Consider the following 21368-nt stretch of genomic DNA (forward strand, 5'->3'; position numbering starts at 1 on the left):
TACTACATGCATTCAGATACAGAGCCTTTAGTTTTGTATTTTGTTATCTTTGTAACATCTAGTCTTGAATGTTATATTTTACAGATAAAGACAAAAGACAGCCTACTTTCTCCACCACTAATGAAACCCTCATTCATACCTTTGTTCACTGTAGACTGAATTATTCCAGAGTTCTCCTGACCAGCCCCCTACACCTTCCCTTAACATCAGCTCCTTGTATCAGATCCTGCCCACACATCATACCCATCTGAACTGCTCTATATTGGCACATGGTCCTCCAGTGCGTCAAATTTCAATTTCTTAAACATGCATTAAAATCACTCCATCACTCGTTGTTCCTTCTCTCTGTAACCTCTTCCCATAGTAGAACCGTTCCCACCTCATATACTATTGAGTGCTCTGACTCTGGCCTCTTGCATATTCCTGCTCTCTTTTCACACCAACTTTGGCAGCTGTGCCTTCAGCTGCCCAGGTCTCACTCTCTGGAATTCCATCTGCCTTTCCACATTCCTCTCCTCTTTTAAAACCTTGCTTACAACCCACCTCTTTGACCACAGTTTTGATCACCCATTCTGATTTTCCCTCATTGGTTCAATATTCATTTTCCTTCTATCTCTGTGAAGCACCAGGGGCAATTCTTTGTGATAAAAGTTCTAATAAAAAAAGCAAAAGCATTTTGTTTTGTTGTTGCATTACCCACTCCACAAGCTACAAATCCTCTGTCTGCAGAATAACTGTGGACATTTACATACTAAACAGTCACTGCACTCCGAAAGTAATTCATTGTGTGAAACAGTTTGAGAAAACAACTGACTCTAAACCTTAACATATAAAACCTAGTCCTTGCCCAAACGTGTGTCTATGACCGAGATGTACTTGAGAATGCATGCAGGTCTTCCTCAGATTCAAGAATCACAGAATCACAGAATCACACAATGCAGAAGAGGCCCTTCAGCCCGTCGGGTCTGCACTGACACGTGAGAAACACCTGACCTACCTACCTAATCCCATTTACCAGCACTTGGCCCATAGCCTTGAAAGTTATGACATGCCAAGTTCTCATCCAGGTACTTTTTAAAGGATGTGAGGCAACCCGCTTCCACCACCTTCCCAGCAGTGCATTCCAGACTGTCACCACCCTCTGGGTAAAAAAGGTTTTCCTCACATCCCCCCTAAACCTCCTGCCCCTCACCTTGAACTTATGTCCCCTTGTGACTGATCCTTCAACTAAGGGGATCAGCTGCTCCCTATCCATCCTGTCCATGCCCCTCATAATCTTGTACACCTCAATCAGGTCACCCCTCAGTCTTCTCTGCTCCAACGAAAACAACCCAAGTCTATCCAACCTCTTTTAATAACTTAAATGTTTCATCCCAGGCGACATCCTGGTGAATCTCCTCTGCACCCACTCCAGTGCAATCACATCCTTCCTATAATGTGATGACTAGAACTGCAAACAGTACTCCAGCTGTGGCCTCACCAAGGTTCTATACAACTCCAACATGACCTCCCTACTTTTGTAATCTATGCCTCGATTAATAAAGGCAAGTGTCCCATATGCCTTTTTCACCACCCCACTAACATCCCCCTCTGCCTTCAGAGATCTATGGACACACATGCCAACGTCCCTTTGTTCCTCAGAACTTCCTAGTGTCATGCTATCCATTGAATATTTCCTTGTCAAATTTCTCCTTCCAAAGTGTATCACCTCACACTTTTCAGGGTTAAGTTCCATCTGCCACTTATCTGCCCATTTGACCTTCCCGTCTATATCTTCCCATAGCCCAAGACACTCAACCTCACTGTTAAGCACCTGGCCAATCTTTGTGTCATCCACAAACTTACTAATCCTACCCCCCACGTAGTCATCTATGTCATTTATATAAATGACGAATAATAGGGGACGCAGCACAGATCCCTGTGGTATGCCACTGGACACTGGCTTCCAGGCACTGAAGCATCCTTCTGTCATCACCCTCTGTCTACTACAACTAAGCCAATTTTGAATTCACCTTATCAAATTACCCTGTATCCCATGTACATTTGCCTTCTTTATAGGTCTCCCATGTGGGACCTTGTCAAAGGCTTTGCTGAAATCCATATAAACTACGTCAACTGCACTACCCTCATCTACACACCTAGTCACCTCCTCAAAAAATTCAATCAAATCTGTTAGGCATGACCTCCCTCTGACAAAGCCAAGCTGACTATCCCTGATCAAACATTGCCTCTCCAAGTGGAGATAGATACTCTCCTTCAGAACTTCCTCCAATAGTTTCCCTACCACTGACGTGAAACTCACTGGCCTGTAGTTCCCTGGCTTTTCTCTACAACCCTTCTTAAATAGCGGAACCACATTAGCTATCCTCCAGTCCTCTGGCACCTCCCCCGTGGCCAGAGAGGAATTAAAAATTTGGGTCAGAGCCCCTGCGATCTCTTCCCTTGCCTCCCTCAGCAATTTGGGACACAAATCATCCGAACCTGGAGATTGGTTCACTTTTAAGCCTGTCAACAGCTCCAATATCTTGTCACTCCCTATATCAATTTGCTTAAGAACCTCACAATCTCTCTCCCCGAGTTCGATACCTTCATCCTCATTCTCTTGGGTGAAGACAGATGTGAAGTATTCATTCAACACTCTAGCGATGTCAACTGGCTCCACCCATAGATTGCCCCCTTTGTCCCTTATGGGCCCCAAGAAGACAAACATATATTGTGATCAATAATTTGGGTAAATGCAGCCAAATCTGTAACAAGTATACCACAACTGAGGGGCTTGGAGACATTATTGAGGTGAGCATCTAATATCTTCAGCCCACTCTCCTAAAAGTTATGGTCCCAAAATTTACTGTAGATCTTTTTTATACATAAGCTTTGGCTCATGCCTGATAAGGAACTGAGCCTTTCAGACTGAGAAGGTCCATTTTTATCCTGAAATAGCTGAACTGAGCCAGGACATTAGCAGGTGGGAGCTAAGGAAGAAAAAAGCCAGGCAGAGATTCCATTCTTAATTGTTATCCGGGGATTCCTATCGGGATAGGCATATGTATGAACTCCGACTGAGGTCTGAAATGGGTTTGGTTGGGATATCCTCCATTCTGTAAAAGTCTGTTGACACTGAATGTTGGGTTCACTCATAGAGACCAGCCACTTGGCTGAAGTACCAGAGGGTCTCATGGAACTGTGACCCAGGAACAGTCAACAGGGTAGATGTTGGCTTTGTGCAAATGTGTGAAGTGGGTAATATTAAGTCAGCAGGCTGTTTTCCATCTCATCCATTGAAATCACTGGAATAAAAATCTGGTGAGATGTAAACAGGCAGCTGATTCATTATCATCCATTTACACTATTGCACAAAGTCGAGATTAGCTCCCAACATCTTCCAGAGATGGAAGGAGGAAAGGGTAAAAAATTCAGCAGAGGATCAACATTTCAAACTGGATGCAGAACAATGACCCAAGAAAGAAATGTAATAAAATGCAAGAATTAAGGGTACCTCAGGGCTTGACAGGGCCCAGAAGGAATGAGAGAAAGCAGGTAGCAAAGGGAAAGAGAAATAGCTGAACAGAGGGAAAAAGAGAGTGACCTATTAATCATACAGAACTGGGGAGATCAGAGGGTTCTACCTGTAATGGGAAAGGTGATGGCAAAATCATTGCCTGACACACGTCAATACAGTTCTGTTAAATTCCTAGAAAACTGCTACATCAACGGATCAACAGGTTCATTAAGATGGGCAGTCCAGCGCTTTAAGTGCTCAGAAGTGTCCTCTTTCTGTCACTGACTCTAATAAGCAAAACAATTAAATGTAATTAATACATCAGCAGCAACCACCAAAATGGCTCCAGTCATTACTAATTGACCAGTGGACAATTTTGGAGCTGTTCAGTAAGGTTTAACAGCTCTTGAAAGTGAAATGACCATGTTTTATGAACAGCTTCTGATGCTGAGAATAAATGAAGGACAGAGATTATCAGTGCAAACAATTAGAGTATAAGTTAAATGAGTTGCAAAATCTAACAATTACCCAATGTGCAAGGGCAGCAATATTTTTACCAGAGGAACAAGGATAGGAGATGTTTTAAGAGCCAAATATGGAACTTAAAAAAAACAGATGAACAGCTTGCTGTATAAATTAACTTGCTCTCTCAATGGTCATTACACATTCAAAAAGACTCAGAGTCAAGCTGCAGCAGACTGGTCAGGTAAGAATACTATGAATCATTTTTTAAGTTGAGATCTGAATGAAACTTTGAACTTAACGTGTTATTTATAAAGTTGATCAAATTGTTCCTCCGAGGTGGGACGTTTTACAAGTCTCATCTTCATCTGGTTGCATTCTCATCTTTCAAGAATGTTGCAAGGTCGCATGTTCCAATCCCTCCAGGATTTGGACATTTAAGGCTGACAAGGATTGGCACCGGTTTTTGGGTGACGGGTTAAACTGAGAAGCCAAGCCAGCCTATTCAGGAAGAAAGTGGGGGCTCCTTTTTCAAAGGAGGCCAGGGCGGTGTCCTAGCCAATATTTAATCCCTCAATTACTACTACCAAAACAAGTCATCTAATCATTTATCTCCTTAACTGTTTTTGCGATCTTGCTGTGCACAAAATAGCTACCGTGCCTGTCTGTAAACACAGTGGCAACACTTCAAAGTTAATCAATTCATTTTGAAGCACATACCACAGATATGAAAGACATTATGTACAATTATGCAATTTTTTCTTTTCTTTTTAAAAGGGAATTCCACATTTAATCATTGCAATGGTGCTTTGGAACCAAATCGTGCTGGTGGCTGTATTGATCATCTTTTCTTGTCCTAAAGGATTAGAAACACTACCTTCACAGCACCTGTGTGGCTCGCATCTAGTAGAGACTCTATACTTTGTGTGTGGACAAAAGGGTTTCTACTATTTACCTAAAGCAAAAAGAGGCATGGAACAGTTTCTAGGTATGTTGACCTGACTCTAGAGACAATGAATAAATGGATTTATTTTCTGCATGTCATAATGATGGGGACTCAAATTGCTGCCCTGAATCTTGCTTGGGATCGGAAATCATGTTCCAGCAACATCTGAATTATGGAGATTAGATTTTCATTTTGATGGACTTTGGGGGAATGCTAAGGAGAGCTATAAAATCAGTCCCACTCCTTTGCTAATACTTTGAACAGAAGCATACAACACTTATGGGCCATTCAGGCATCATTGCATGGAATTACAAACAATTTACAGCATAGATCATTCAGCCACTGATCTACATCACCCTCCATGTGCCCTACTTCATTGAACCCCATCAGTATGTCCTACTCTTCCTTTCTCCCTTACAATCTTACCTTAAATACATTAAGCTATTTGCCTCAACTATTCCACTTGAAATCAATTTCGAGATATTCTAACTACTTGCTGGTATAGAATTCTCCCAAATTCTTTATTAGATTTATTAGTGATTATCTTTTTTTAATGTCTCCTAGTTTGGACTCACCACAAGTGGAAACATCTTCTTTACCTCAGCCCTATCAAACTCTTCCATAAATTTAAGGACATCAATTAGGTCATCCCTTAGCCTTGTCTTATCTCGAAAAAAGATTCCCAATCTGCAGTTCAGTCTTTCCTGACTGTTGAAACCTTTCATTTCTAGTATCACCATCCTTGTAAATCTTTTCTTCACCTTCTCCAGTGTCTCTATATTCCTTTTGTAATATGGAGACCAGGATTGTTCACAGGACTGTAAATGTAATCTGACCAATGTTCCATACAAGTTTAATGTAACTACCCTTCTTTTCAATTCTATTCCACCATAAAGGCATTTCAGGGCTTTGTTTGCATTTTTCTGATCTCATTAGCTTGCACTGCTACTTTTAATGACTGGTAAAGTTATATTCTGAGATCCATTTGCATCTGTACCCCCTTTAGGCACACGTTTTCCAAGTCGCATATGGCCCTCTTATTTTTCCTACCAAAATGTAAAAACCTTACACTGTATACATTAGACTTTATGTCATTTGCACAATCATTCTGCAAGTTTATTAATGTTTTCTTGTATTTTATTGCATTCTTTCTCAGTATTAAATAGTGTCATCTGCAAATTATATTTAGTGTCATCTGCAAATTTTGCAATTATATTTCTGATTCCTGAGTTCAAATTGTTTGTGTAAATAGTGAACAGCAGTGAATCCAGCACCAATTTGTGAGGAACAATGACTCTCACTTTCTGCCAGCATGAGTTTCTACCATGAATCTTTAATCTCTGTTTTCTGTTTTGTAGCCACTTTGTTCTCTGACTCCACATATTCTGAGCATAGTCACAAGTCTACTATTGGATATCTTATCAATCGCCTTTTGAAAATCCCAGCAATTCACATCCATTATGTTGCCCTTTACTCTTTCCCATTGCCCGTTTCTAAAAGAGCAATCCAATTAGGCCCACACCCTTGTTCTTTCCCCTTAGCCTTACAAATTTTTTTCCCTTTTCAAGTATATATGCAAGTTCCTTTCGAAAGTTACCATTGAACCTGCTTGCACCATATCATCATGCATTTTGGTCCAGAACATACTCGCTGTATGAAAACAATATTCTCGTCAATTCCCTTCTGTTGCCAATGTGCCTAACCAATTGCTGACACAGTCACAGTCTTCCTCCTCATTGTGTGCATTTCTTCACATTCACTGCTGCCTCAATGTTTCCTGAAATCCTTCTGAGAACTATAGTCCATAATTGCGTGAAAAGTGCGTTGTTCAGCTAAGGGGCTTTTCAAGTAAACTTAGGCCACAATTTTTAACTCAGGGGTGGGCGCGTGCCCGACCCGACCAAGCGTGAAATGACATGTGATGATGCCAGCCAAGTGTGTCAATGTCAATGTGCAGTTGCACGATAGCTCAACAATTAAAAGGCCTATTAAGGCCATTAAGTTATCAATTGTTGTTCATTTGTCATGCTCGTTCAACCTAACGATTGGCGGGCAGGCGAAAATGCCAAGCGGCCTTTGCATTTTTTTGGAAACCTCACCCATGGGCGGGATGTGGTTTCGAAAAGCAAATACAAATGAAATAAAAACTTAAATTATTAATTAAAAACATATCCTTGCTCATGTGACAGTAATATGAGGGGACGTGCTTTATTAAATTTTCCTGTTGTTTAATAATTTTTTCAATATGTTCTTCATCCCCCTGAGACACAAGGCTGCTCCGTGTCTCAGGCAGATTATTCATGCATGTGCAAAGTTTGTGCTAGGCCTGCTGGCCCTCCTACCCCACCCACACAGGCAGCACTTAGCGCTGCTGCTTGCGTATCACGCTGGGCGGACCATAATTGGCCCGCCAGCGTGAAATCACGGTGCACTGTCAATCGCGGGTAGTAGGTGGCTTCCCCACTGCCCTCAGCCACCCCTGCCAATCCTGCACGCTAAGGGCAAAATTCTGCCCTTAATGATGGAGGTTGATAGAGATGTGAACGCAGGTTATCTCTTCCTCTCAATGACATGATGTGGGAAAATGATGGTCTCTGTTCATGCATATACATCCAATCACAGGATGTTGTGGACAGAGTAAGGGAGTGAGAGTGCACAGGGTAGTTAGGGGAGGATGCTTCACAGCAGGAGCAAAAATTTCTTGTGGAAAAGACAGCAAAATACTGCTGATCCTGGAAATCGGGGGAAAAGCAGGAAATGCTAGAAAAACAGATCCAGCAGTATCTCTGGAGAGTTAACATTTCAAAATGACCTGAAACATTGGGCTGGATTTTACACTTCCCTGCCGGTGGGTTTGAAGGCAGGGTCATGAGTGGATGGCCTTCCCTCTGCCTGCCTGCCCACCCTGATCTGTCAAAATGCTGAGGAGTTGGGGGGAGGTGTCGGGCAGCCCAGCAAATTAAAGGCCACTAAAATGCTTCATCCCACCACCGGTATTTTGCTGCGGCAGAGAGGAGGGGGCCCACACCATGTGGAAAGCCTAATAGCTTTAGCTGCATGAATTGGGCCAGGTTGGGGGGACCACCTTTGCAGATCCCATAGCACCTTTTGCACCCACTCCCCAGGTCATTCCCCCCTTATCCTTACCCCTGGTTTCTTGAACCCAGCCCCCCTCAACTGCTCTCTGAGATCCATGGCCCTGGGCTTAGCTGGGCTCTTTGGCGTGGTGGGACTGCTTGTAGTTTCAACCGTGGCCATTACTGTCAGCTGGTGCTGATGGGACTACAGAGCTGCCACTCATCCAATTGGCCAGCAGCTCTCTAAGACAGGACTTCCTGCCTAGATATGGGTGAAAGTCTTGTCATAAAGCAATTAATGCTGCTTTCAATATTAAATTGCTGTAGGGCATTCATTAGGATTGTGAAAGGACTCCCTCATCCCATCCACTACTGAATTTTTCACCCATAAAATCCAACCCGTTAACTCTGTTTCTTTCTGCATAGATACGATCTGACTTTCCGAGGACAGGAGAAATTAAATATTGTTGAATTATTCTCTTTCAGCATTACGTGGTCAACAGTCCATTCAAGAAAATGAGACAGAGCAGCAATTTCCATTCAATAAACGGCTGGGCCAGATGATGAAGAGGGGGATAGTGGATCACTGCTGTCACAATACCTGCTCCCTTTACGATCTGGAAGGCTACTGCAACCAATAAGAAATGTAGGCATGCAGCCATTATGTAAGAGGCAGGTTCATTGTCATATCAATTATTTTTTAAAAATTCTCTAGCTGTGCAAAAATTCTAAATAACTGGTGGAAAATTGAATAAAATTGCATTTTACTTTTATTGGGAAAACATCATCATTTTAAAATGCCTTTGTCTATTGTTTTGTCCCTTTATCAAAATGAATGGAGCTGCCTCTTGCATTTATGTGAAGCGTACTCTGTTTATATGGATGACCTGGCACATTCTATGCACTTTTGCAGATTGAAACAGTCTGTAACCTATTACTTAAATTTAAATTAAAAATAAAGAGCAGCTTCTGATGCCTCCAATTTTCTTTTTCAATTCCCTTTTTTAACTGCCTAATTTTACTTCACTGTGTCACCAAAATAAACCACACACAAAGCAAGATATTTTCAATTTGTTGCTGGTAAAGGCAAGTGCAATGAATGCAGCTTGAAGTGAAGAGAATCAGGGCTTGACACAAGGTAGAATAGTGGTTAAAGATGGCCACTGTAAAATCTGAAAAAGGGATTAAAGTGATGGCTGTCCACTAGCTCAGCTGCATAAGGTGATGGAGTCATGCATACACAAACGGTCCTAGTTTCAATGCCTGTGGATAAATTGGCTCCTTTCACTGCTGGCTTAGTTGGAGTGCTCCAAACTGCCTTCAATGCTCCCATGCTCTGGACTGGAATTTTTTTGGGTGATACCAGCTTCTAATCCTTTCATAGCTTCATAAGACCATAAGACCATAAGACATAGGAGCAGAAATTAGGCCATTTGGCCCATCGAGGCTGCTCCGCCATTCAATCATGGCTGATAAGTTTCTCGACCCCATTCTCCTGTCTCCTCCCCATAACCTTTTGATCCCCTTACCAATCAAGAACCTATCTAGATAAAAACAAAAAACAAAACGCAAAAAACTGTGGATGCTGGAAATCTAAAACAAAAACAGAATTACCTGGAAAAACTCAGCAGGTCTGGCAGCATCGGCGGAGAAGAAAAGAGTTGACGTTTTGAGTCCTCATGACCCTTCAACAGAACTAGGCGAATCCCAGGAAGGGGTGAAATATAAGCTGGTTTAAGGTGGTGGTGGTGGGGGGGGCGTGTGTTGGGTGGGGGGAGAGAAGTGAACAGGGGTGGTGTGGTTGTAGGCAAAAGCAGTGATAGAAGCAGATCATCAAAAGATGTCACAGACAGCAGAACAAAAGAACACATAGGTGTCGAAGTTGGTGATATTATCTAAACAAATGTGCTAATTAAGAATGGATGGTAGGGCACTCAAGGTAAAGATCTAGTGGGGGTGGGGGGAGCATAAAAGATTTAAAAATATTTTAAAATAATGGAAATAGGTGGGAAAAAGAAAAATCTATATAATTTATTGGAAAAAAACAAAAGGAAGGGGGAAGAAACAGAAAGGGGGTGGGGATGGAGGGGGGAGGTCAAGACCTAAAGTTGTTGAATTCAATATTCAGTCCGGAAGGCTGTAAAGTGCCTAGTCGGAAGATGAGGTGTTGTTCCTCCAGTTTGCGTTGGGCTTCACTGGAACAATGCAGCAAGCCAAGGACAGACATGTGGGCAAGAGAGCAGGGTGGAGTGTTAAAATGGCAAGCGATAGAGAGGTTTGGGTCATTCTTGCGGACAGACCGCAGGTGTTCTGCAAAGCGGTCGCCCAGTTTACGTTTGGTCTCTCCAATGTAGGTCTCCTCTACCTATTTCCATTATTTTAAAATATTTTTAAATCTTTTATGCTCCCCCCACCCCCACTAGAGCTATACCTTGAGTGCCCTACCATCCATTCTTAATTAGCACATTCGTTTAGGTAATATCAACAACTTCGACACCTATGTGTTCTTTTGTTCTGCTGTCTGTCACATCTTTTGATGATCTGCTTCTATCACTGCTTTTGCCTACAACCACACCACCCCCCTCCACTTCTCTCCCCCCACCCAAACCCCCCCCACCACCTTAAACCAGCTTATATTTCACCCCTTCCTGGGACTCGCCTAGTTCTGTCGAAGGGTCAAGAGGACTCGAAACGTCAACTCTTTTCTTTTCCGCCGATGCTGCAAGAACCTATCTATCTCAGTCTTAAATACACTCAATGACCTGGCCTCCACAGCCTTCTGTGGCAATGAATGCCATAGATTCCACCACTCTCTGGCTAAAGAAGTTTCTCCTCATCTCTGCTCTAAAAGGTCTTCCCTTTACTCTGAGGCTGTGCCCTCGGGTCCTAGTCTCTCCTACTACTGGAAACATCTTCCCCACGTCCACTCTATCCAGGCCTTTCAGTATTCTCTAAGTTACAATCAGATCCTCCCTTATCCTTCTAAACTCCATTGAGTATAGACCCAGAGTCCTCAAACGTTTCTCATATGTTAAGCCTTTCATTCCTGGGATTATTCTCATGAACCTACTCTGGACCCTCTCCAGGACCAGCACATTCTTCCTGAGATGCGGGGCCCAAAATTGCTCACAATATTCTAAATGTGGTCTGACCAGAGCCTTATAAAGCCTCAGCAGCATATCCCTGCTTTTATATGCTAGTCCTCTCGAAATAGATGCCAACATTGCATTTGCCTTCCTTACTACTGACTCAACCTGCAAGTTAACCTTAAGAGAATCCTGGACTAGGACTCCCAAGTCCCTTTGCACTCCAGACTTCTGAATTCTCTCCCCATTTAGAAAATATTCTATGCCTCTATTCTTCCTGACCTCACACTTCCCCATGTTGTATTCCATCTGCCACTTCTTTGCCCATTCTCCTAACCTGTCCAAATCCTTCTGCAACCTCCCCATCTCCTCAATACTACCTGTCCCTCCACATATCTTTGTATCATCTTCAAACTTAGCCAGGATGCCCTCAGTTCCTTCATCTAGGTCATTAATGTATGAAGTAAAAAGTTGTGGTCCCAACACTGACCCCTGTGGAACTCCACTAGTCACTGGCCACCATCCTGAGAAGGAACCCCTTATCCCCACTCTCTGCCTCCTGCCAGACAGCCTATCTTCTATCCATGCTAGTACCTTGCCTCTAAAACCATGGGCTCTTATCTTACTGAGCAGCCTCCTGTGCGGCACCTTGTCAAAGGCCTTCTGGTAGTCTAAGTAGATAACATCCATTGGCTCTCCTTTGTCTAACCTACTTGTTACCTCCGCAAAGGATTCTAACAGATTTGTCAGGCATGACCTCCCTTGATGAAACCATGCTGACTTTGCCCTATTTCACCATGCACTTCCAAGTATTCTGAAATCTCATCCTTAATAATGGTGTCTAAAATCTTACCAACGACCGAGGTCAGGCTAATCGGCCTGTAATTTCCCGTCTTTTGCCTCACTCCCTTCTTAAACAGGGGGGTTGCATTAGCGATTTTCCAGTCTTCTGGGACCCTCCCTGACTTAAGTGATTCCTGAAAGATCACTACTAACACCTCCACTATCTCTTCAGCTATCTCCTTCAGAACTCTGGTGTGTAATCCATCTGGTCCAGGTGATTTATCCACCTTCAGACCTTTCAGTTTTCCTAGCACCTTCTCATTGCTGATGGCCTCCATACTCACCTCTGGCCCCCCAGACTCTCTTGAAATTTGGGGATGTCACTCGTATCTTCCACTGTGAAGACTGACGCATAGTACCTATTCAGTTCCTCTGCTATTTCTTTGTTCCCCACTACTTCTCCAGTGTCATTTTCCAGCAGCCCAACGTCCACTTTTGCCTCTCTCTTACCCTTTATATATCTAAAAAAACTCTTGCAATCTTCTTTTATATTACTGGGCTAGTTTACCCTCATATTTAATCTTCTCCCTCCTTATTTCTTTTTTAGTTGTCCTCTGTTGGTCTTTGTAGGCTTCCCAATCCCCTGGTTTCCCACTGCTCTTTGCCGCATTGTATGCTTTCTCTTTAGCTTTTATGCTATTCTTGACTTCCCTTGTCAGCCATGGTTGCCTCGTCCTCCCTTTAGTATGCTTCTTATTCCTAGGGATGAATTTTTGCCGTGTCTTCCAAATTACTCCCAGAAATCCTGCCATTGCTGTTCCACTGTCTTTTCTGCTAGGCTCATCTCCCAGTCAATCCTGGCCAGCTCCTCCCTCATGCCTCTGTAGTTGCCTTTATTCAACTGTAATACCATTACATCTGATTCCAGCTTTTTCCTCTCAAATTGCAGGGTAAATTCTATCGTATTATAGTCACTTCCTCCTATGGGTTCCTTCACCTTAAGCTCCCTTATCAAATCTGGATTTGATCTAAATCCACAAAATCCAGAATTATTGAAAAGAACAGAAATGTGTAGAAAATTTGACTGCGGATTACATTCCCTCATACCAGTACTGAAGAGAAGGATGTCCATTTAAACTCACCACTTAATTCTCAAGCAATTTCTTGTATATTAAACCTGAAACAAATGATTAATGTACATTTCCCCATTTCTCTGTTTACCTGAAGCAGATAACAAATATTCAGATAGTGGCCAGTATGTTCTTTAATTTTGTTGGACTAGTTCCTTGAATCACAGGGAGAGAGGATTATTTGTTTGCAAATTTCTCTTCTTCCACGGTTAAAGAGGCATCAATGCACAGAGGAGAAACTGAGGCAGATGTTGCACCAATTTTAACCATAAAGAGGACACTGCCATTAACAGTCAATGCCACCTCTTCCCTCAACCTTTTCAGATTTTTCTCCTCACAAGCCTAGCAAACAGACAATTTCCAATTTCAGCCAATTTGTTGCCCAATGGTATAGGAAGCAAAGTGGCACATCACCAGGTTTGCTGTCCATCATTCTCAACACCACAAACCATATTGCTGATTTTACAACTGAAAACAGGACCAAAACAGATGGAATGGCTAAAGTACATCTTCGCTTCCTCCTTCTTTCAGCTTTTACTTGGGGTTGCCACAATGCTGGATGATCACCCTTCTCTATCTCCTCCTGTCAGTCACCCATTCCTCTTCTAATCCCTGCGTTTAAGTCTCTCGCCACCACATTTTTCCATCTGGACTTAGGCCTCCTTTTCCTTCTCCCTGGCAGCCCCATCTCCATAGCTCACCTCACATTTCCTCTCTCTCTCCACAACAGATAACCATACAATTTGTCTCTTCTTGATTACTTTCCTTGATGCTCCTACAATCTTCGCCGACACCTTGAAGTAGCGGTTCCTGATTTTGTCCTTGTCACTCCGCGCATCCACCTCAGCATCCACATCTTGTTAGTAACCAGTTATTGTTCCTCTCTTCTTGGTGTTTCCCAAGTTTCTGCACTATATAACAAGGCAGGTCTCATAACTGTCCAGTAGATTCTTCCTTTCAGTTTCAGCAATACGTTTCCATCACATAGCACTCCATTGCAATTCCTCCAGTTATTCCAACCATAATTACTCCACTGCTTAATTTCTAATTCCATACTTCCATCTTCAGCCACCACTGACACTAGGTACTTAAAACTACTCTTTAAGTTTTCACCTATAACCTTTACACTTTCAGTCTGATCCTCTTCTCTAGGCTCAAATTGACAGTCCATAAATTGGGCCTTTGGCCTACTGATCTTCATAACCTTGTCTTCCAGTGTTTTTTTCCAGGTCTCCAGTCAGTCATGTTCTCAGCATCCACACCACATAGCTCAATATCATCTGCAAACACCATTCACCATGGCACTTCCTGCCTCACTTGCTCAGTTAGAACATCCATGGCAATCAGGAAGAGGAAGGGGCTCATGTCTGAACATTGGTGTAATCCAACTTTGGCTTCATAACTCTCACGCTCCCCGACACTACTCCTTACTTTTGTCTGACATCCCTTGAGACCCTCGTTTGCATCCAGTCATATATTTCTTCCATAGCCAAGGATCAATCTCTAGCAATCATTTGCTTTGCATTGCTTTTTTGCCTTTTTGTTCTCTTCTTTATCTTCTTTGAGCCATGATTGTTTCTGGCAATTGTATGGTGTTGGATACCACTTGGTAGGTCTTAATTAAGCCTTCACAGTCTTAAGTAGGTTAACCGTATTCATTACCTGCAAGAACCATGTACATATATACCATAATGGGTTCAAACTAGGAGCTGTTTCCATGCTTGATTGTGCACATGGCTCTGTCTAACACTAGAGTGACCCCGAGGTGTGGGTCATGTGCTCTCTACCATCACTGTGTGGGTGATACTGTACTCAGTCGCAAATGAACACTATATGTGGCAGACCTTTACACTTCTGTTCCAGTCTTTCTCCTCCATACAGTCATAGAGTCATAGAGGTCTACAGCACAGAAAAAGGCCCTTCGGCCCATCAAGTCTGTACTGGTCAAACAAGCATCTAACTATTCTAATCCCATTTTCCAGCACTAACCCCATAGCCTTGTATGCCATGGCATCCAAATGCTTCTTAAATGTTATGAGGGTTTCTGCCTCTTCCACTCTTTCAGGCAGTGAGTTCTAGATTCCCACCACCCTCTGAGTGAAAAAATTCACCTTCACATCCCCTCTAAACCTCCTGCCTCTTACCTTAAATCTATGCCCCCTGATTATTGATCTCTTCACCAAGGGGAAATGTTTCTTCCTGTCTACCCTATCTATGCCCCCCAATTTTACACACCTCAATCATGTCTCCCCTCAATCTCCTCTGCTCCAGGGAAAATAACCTCAGCCTATCCAATCGCTCCCCATAACTAAAACTCTCCAGCCCAGGCAACATCCTGGTAAATCTCCTCTGCACTCTCTGGTGCAATCACATCCTTCCTATAATGCGGATTCCAGAGCTGCATGCAATACTCTAACTGTGGCCTAACCAGCGTTTTATACAGTTCCAGCATAACCTCCCTTCTCTTATATTCTATGCCTCGGCTAATAAAGGCAAGTATCCTAAATGCCTTCTTAACCACCTTATCTATCTGTCCCACTACCTTAAGGCACCGATGGACATGCACTCCAAGGTCCCCCTGATTCTCAGTACTTCCCAGGGTCCTACCGTTCATCGTGTATTCCCGTGCCTTGTTTTCCTGCCCCAGTGCTTCACCCCACACTTATCTGGATTAATTTCCATTTGCCACTGATCAGCCCATCCATATCCTCCTGTTGTCTAAGGCTATCCTTCTCACTATTTACCACCCCACCAATTTTCATGTCATCTGCGAACTTACTGATCAACCCTCCTACGTTCAAGTTTAAATCTTTTATATATACCACAAACAGCAAGGGACCCAACACCAGTCCCTGTGGAACCCCACTGGACACAGGTATCCAGTCACAAAAACACCCCTCAACCATCACCCTCTGCTTCCTGCCACTCAGCCAGTTCTGGATCCGATTTGCCAAATTGCCGTGGATCCTATGGGCTCTTATCTTTGTTATCTGTCTCCCTTGCAGGACCTCATCAAAAGCCTTGCTGAAGTCCAAGTAGACTACATCAAATGCATTGCCCTCATCTACACACCTGGTCACATCTTTGAAAAATTCAATCAAATTGCTCAGACATGACCTCCCCTTAACAAAAACATGCTGATTGTACTTGATTAATCTCTGCCTCTCCAAGTGTAGATTAATTCTGTCCCTCAGAATTGCTTACAATTTCCCCACCACAGAGGTTAGACTGAATGGCCTGTAGTTCCCTGGTTTAGCCCTTCCTCCCTTCTTGAATAACGATACCACATTGGCTGTCCTCCAGTCCTCTGGCACCTCTCCTGTGGCCAGAGAGGTACTGAAAATTATTGCCAGCGCCCCTGCTATCTCCTCCTTTGCATCCCTCAGCAGCCTGGGATACATTTCATCTGGATCTGGGGATTTAATTACATTTAAGCCTGCCAGACCACTTAGAGCCTCCTCCCTTTCTATGCTAATTTCTTCAATTATATCACAGTCCTCCTGCCTGATTTCCATACCCACATCATCCCTCTCACTTGTGAACACAGACAGAAAATATTCATTTAGAACCCTACCTACGTCTTCTGGCTCCACACACAAATTACCACTATGGTCCTTAATGGGCCCTACTCTTTCCCTAGTTACCCTCTTATTCTTAATGTACTTGTAAAATAACTTTGGATTATCCTTTATTTTACCTGTCAATGGTTTTTCATGCCCCCTTTTTGTTCTCCTAATTTCCTTTTTAAGTTCCCCCCTACACATTCTATACTCCTTTAGGGCTTCCGCTGTTTTGAGCCCTCGGTATTTGCCATAAGGCTCCCTTTTACTCTTTATCCACTTCTGTATGTTCCTCATCATCCAGGGTTCCCTGGATTTGTTGGTCCCACCCTTTATCTTTGCTGGAATATGTTGGCCCTGTACTCTCCCTATTACCTTCTTGAATGAGTCCCACTGCTCTGACGCAGATTTACTTAAAAGTAGCTGCTCCCAGTCCAGTCTGGCTAAATCACATCTGACCTTATTAAAATTGGCCTTCCCCCAATTTAGAACTCTGATTCCTGGCCAATCCTTGTCCTTTTCCATAACAACCTTGAATCTAATGAAGTTATGATCACTATCTGCAAAATGCTCCCCCACTGACACCTCAATCACTTGCCCGGCTTCATTCCCTAAAATTAAGTCCAGGACCGCCCTCTCTCTTGTCGGACCTTCTAAATACTGGCTTAAAAAGTTCTCCTCGGTGCATTTTAAGAATTCTGCTCCCTCTAAACCTATCACTTATGACTATCCCAGTTAATTTTGGGGAAGTTGAAATCCCCCACTACTACCACCCTATTACTTTTACACTTCTCTGAAATTTGCCTAAATATCTTTGTTCTATTTCTTTCTGACTGTTTGGGGGCCTATAGTACACTCCCAGAAATATGATTGCTCCTTTTTTGTTTTTCGGTTCTACCCATATGGTTTCATTTGAGGAGCCTCCTAAGATGTCATCCCTCCTTACTATTGTAATTGATTCCTTGATCAATATTGCAATACTCCCTCCTCTTTTCCCTCCTTCACTGTCTCATCTGAAGACTTTTTATCCTGGAATATTGAGCTGCCAATCCTGCCCCCTCTCTCAACCATGACATCACATCTCTGTGACAGCAATGACATCATACTTCCATGTGTTAATTTGTGCCCTCAACTCATCTGCCTTATTCAAGAGACTCCTCGCATTAAAATAAATGCCATCCAACCTTGCCAAACTTCCTTGTGCCTTAACTGGCCTATAATTTCTATGCCTTCCAGACTCACTTGCTCTCTCTTCTAATTTTGGCTGTGCATCTCCCCCTGCTGAACCTCCTCTCAGTACCCCATCCTCTGCCAAGTTAGTTTAAACCCTTCCCAACAGCACCAGCAAACCTCCCCACAAGGATTTTGGTCCCATTCCGGTTCAGGTGCAACCTGTCCTCCTTGTATAGGTCTCACTGCCCCCAGAAACAGTCCCAATGCCCCAGGAATCTAAAGCCCTCCCTCATGCACCATCTCTGCAGCCAAGCATTTAACTGGACTAACCTCCTATTTTTATACTCACTAGCGCATGGCACCGGAAGTAATCCAGAGATTATTAACTTTGAGGTCCTGTTTTTTAAACTGTTTCCTAGCCCCCTAAATTCTGCTTGCAGAACCTCATCCCTCTTTCTACCTATGTCGTTGGTACCAATATGTACCACGATCTCTGTCTGTTTACCCTCCCCTTTTAAAATGGCCTGCAGCTGTTCAGTGACATCCTTGACCCTGGCACCAGGGAGGCAACATACCATCCTGGAGTCATGTCTACAGCCACAGAAACACCTGTCTGTTCCCCTTACTATCAAGTCTCCTACCACTATTGCTCTTCCCCTCTTTTTCCTCCCCCCCATGCAGCTGAGCCACTCACAATGCCATGAGCATAGCTGCACTCTCCAGAGGAACCATCACTCTCACCATTTTCCAACACAGAAAAATGGTTCTCGAGTGAGATGCACTCTGGGGATTTTCTGACTACCTGCCTGACACCTTTCTTCTGACAGATGGTCACCCATTCCCTCTCTGTCTGCACTTCCGTAAGCTGTGAGCTGACCCACGTCTAAAAACATGCTATCCACAAAACTCTCAGCCTCGCAGATGCACCTCAGTGCCTCCAGCTGCCACTCAAGTTCCGAAACTCAGAGCTCAAGTGGCTGTAGCTGGTGGCACTTCTTGCACACATGGTCAGAGTGCAAGGAGCATCTAGGAGTTCCCACATGTTGCAGGCAGTACATAACAAGGGACTGACCTGCCCTTCCATGTCTCTAGTTGAAAAAAACCTTACTTTAAGTTAAATACAGTAAAAAAATGTTCAATTATTTATGCACTTTAAATAAATACTAGAACCCTTTGCTTAATGTATTTTAAACTGGAGGAAAAAACTGGAGAAAAACAGTTACCCGCTACTCACCAATCAGCTCTCACCTTTGTGCTGTGTCACTTTTTGAAGCTTCCCCGCACTCGCGCTGGTTCTGATCTCTCCGCCGCTCTCTCATGCTGTCTTGTGATTCACTCTTGTTATTTTCAACAAGAACAGTCTGCAGGACATTCTTCCCAGACTGCTTCACACGATGCTGACTGCAGGATGCTCTTCCAAGACTGAATAAAAGCCAAGTTGGAGAATGTGGGCATGTGGCCATGATGATCTTTCACACTTTACCAGTTTTCCTAATTAAATCTACCACTGTGTTCCACTAGTCTTTCATGATGTCTATCGTAACTCTTATTCCTCTTAGCTGTTTCACCATCAGCTCTTTAAATACCTCCTTCACTTGCAGGCCTTTGTGTTTCCACCACCTGATGTTCTGTCTACCACTTGTTTGTTGCTGTTTTGTTTTCTTTGTAATCAGCTCTGCCATAATCACTCTTAGGTAGTCAGTGCCTTGCTTGGGAAGACATTGTAGTTCTTTCCTTCCTTTTCTAACCATGATGTAGTCTAGCTGTGTTTCTCTACCACCACTGTTGAAGGCTATAAGGAAGTTTCCGTGCTTTTGGCACTAGGTGTTTAGTATTACCTGTTGATATGACATGGCAAACTCCAGGGTCTTGGATCCTTCTTCATTGGCTTCTTCAAAACCATGTCCATTATGGAAAACACCATATCCTGTTTTTCCTTTCCCCACATGTCTCTTTAGGTTACCTGCCTGTCACTGTTTGGTATTGCTTGAATTGCATTGTCAATTTGTTCCCAGAGCTCTCCTTTCTCCTCTGGTCCTCACCCGCTGCAGTGCAGAACAACTAATGATGTTTCACATTTCATCCCCAATTTCTAGCTTTACTTTGATGATTTTGTCACTGACTCTGCCCACTGCCAGTACCTTGTCCTTCATTTCCTTTCTTAGTACTGTTCCATTTCTTCTTCCATCCTGCCCATGGTAATGAAGTTTATATCCACAACCAATGCTTGCTTTTCTGCCCTTCCACTTCATTTCCTGGAGATCCAAGATTTGCATTCCTTTTCTCACCATCAGGTCAGTTACCTCACTGCTTCTCCCTGTCGGCTACCAACATTTTAGACTTACTATTTTGAGTTTGGTCATCTTTTCATCCCTCCTACGGGCTTTCTGCTTTAGCTATTCTTGTCCATTGGATGGTAACCCTAGCCCATTCCTCACAGGTTTTGGGCAGGGACCTGGCATATCACTTGCAGGGTAGGTCCTAACATGGGTATAATTTCCATTCATATTGTTTGGATTTGGCAGGTGGTTTTACAGCCGAATGCCCTTCCTACTGCTAATCATCTAATTTATCAAGGCTTGGGATCTGTACCAATACATTGCCTGTACCAGTGGCTGGTAAACTATAGCATTCAGTCTGTAAGCTATTGGTCCTTCACAAGCTCTGCAAGGACCACGTACTTCAACAACATTTACCAATATTCTAACAGAGTCGCGATATCTAACTACGTTACAACCCCGTGGCAAATATATGATAAGTGCTTAACTTTATTCTTTGGCTGATTTTCACATTTTAACAAGTAACTTAACTCCTGCAACCTCTATTACCTAGAAGGACGAGGACAGCAGCTGCACAGGAACACCATTGTCTTCAAATTCCACTCCAAGTCACATACCATCCTGACCTGGAAATATATCAAAATCCTAGAACTCCCTGCACTGCACTGTGAGAAGACCTTTACTATGTGGAATGCAACAGTCCAAGAAGGCAGCTCACCATCAAGTTCCCAAGGTCAACTAGAGATAAACAATAAATGCTGGCCTTGCTCATCCATATTCCCAAGTGAATTTAAAAAAATGTAGCCATTGTTCAAATTGAATGTGACACATTTGTGACTTTGCTATTTTTGAAGCATTTCTGTATAATAAGTGGCTTGACAACAAGATAAATGTGCAAGAAAAAAATCCAGTTCTGAAATCTGTCTGGATTCTGTCCTTGTTCAAAGATGCAGCACAAATATACAGCCGCTTGGTATTAATGAGTACAGTCCATAATCGGAATTGTCCAATTTGCAACTACCTTGTCATTTCCTGAAAGGATCTGTACCTTGTATCTATGATGATTGAAGCCAAACTTGCAATTAAAATAGGATATGCCTGCCAGGAAGCTATAAATTAATGATGTAGGCTTTCTCCATGGCTCGATGGATAGAAACATTGCACAATGTGATCCTAAAACATACAGACGTCTAACAGATCAGATTTGATCATTGAACTGTTCCAAGTTAGTTCCTCTCATTCCTGGGTTCAGCACCCTCACACAGAAGGGCAATGCCAGCTAACTCAGTACAGATTAAAGATCAGACCTAGAAAGATCCTTGAGCACCCTGGCAGCCGAATGAGCCTCTTTACCACCAAAAGTGGTAAAGATA

At 43.1% G+C, this 21368-nt stretch overlaps 1 protein-coding gene across 1 annotated transcript; it reads left to right on the forward strand.

Annotated features, from left to right (window-relative positions):
• Positions 1–4762: 4762 nt before the first annotated feature.
• LOC121282843 (insulin-like) lies at positions 4763–8625 on the forward strand. Its single transcript, XM_041196656.1, has 2 exons — positions 4763–4949; positions 8471–8625. The coding sequence occupies exons 1-2, from the start codon at positions 4763–4765 to the stop codon at positions 8623–8625; spliced, it is 342 nt and encodes a 113-aa protein (XP_041052590.1).
• Positions 8626–21368: the final 12743 nt, after the last annotated feature.

Source organism: Carcharodon carcharias, chromosome 10 (assembly GCF_017639515.1).
Source record: "Carcharodon carcharias isolate sCarCar2 chromosome 10, sCarCar2.pri, whole genome shotgun sequence".
Classification (NCBI taxonomy): Eukaryota; Metazoa; Chordata; class Chondrichthyes; order Lamniformes; family Lamnidae; genus Carcharodon; species Carcharodon carcharias.

Bases quoted from the DNA above. Each gene is read 5' to 3' on its own strand.
- LOC121282843 (XM_041196656.1), top strand. From the start codon at position 4,763: ATGGTGCTTTGGAACCAAATCGTGCTGGTGGCTGTATTGATCATCTTT. The intron at 4,950-8,470 runs GTATGTTGACCT...ATTCTCTTTCAG, and splicing joins AGGCATGGAACAGTTTCTAG to CATTACGTGGTCAACAGTCC.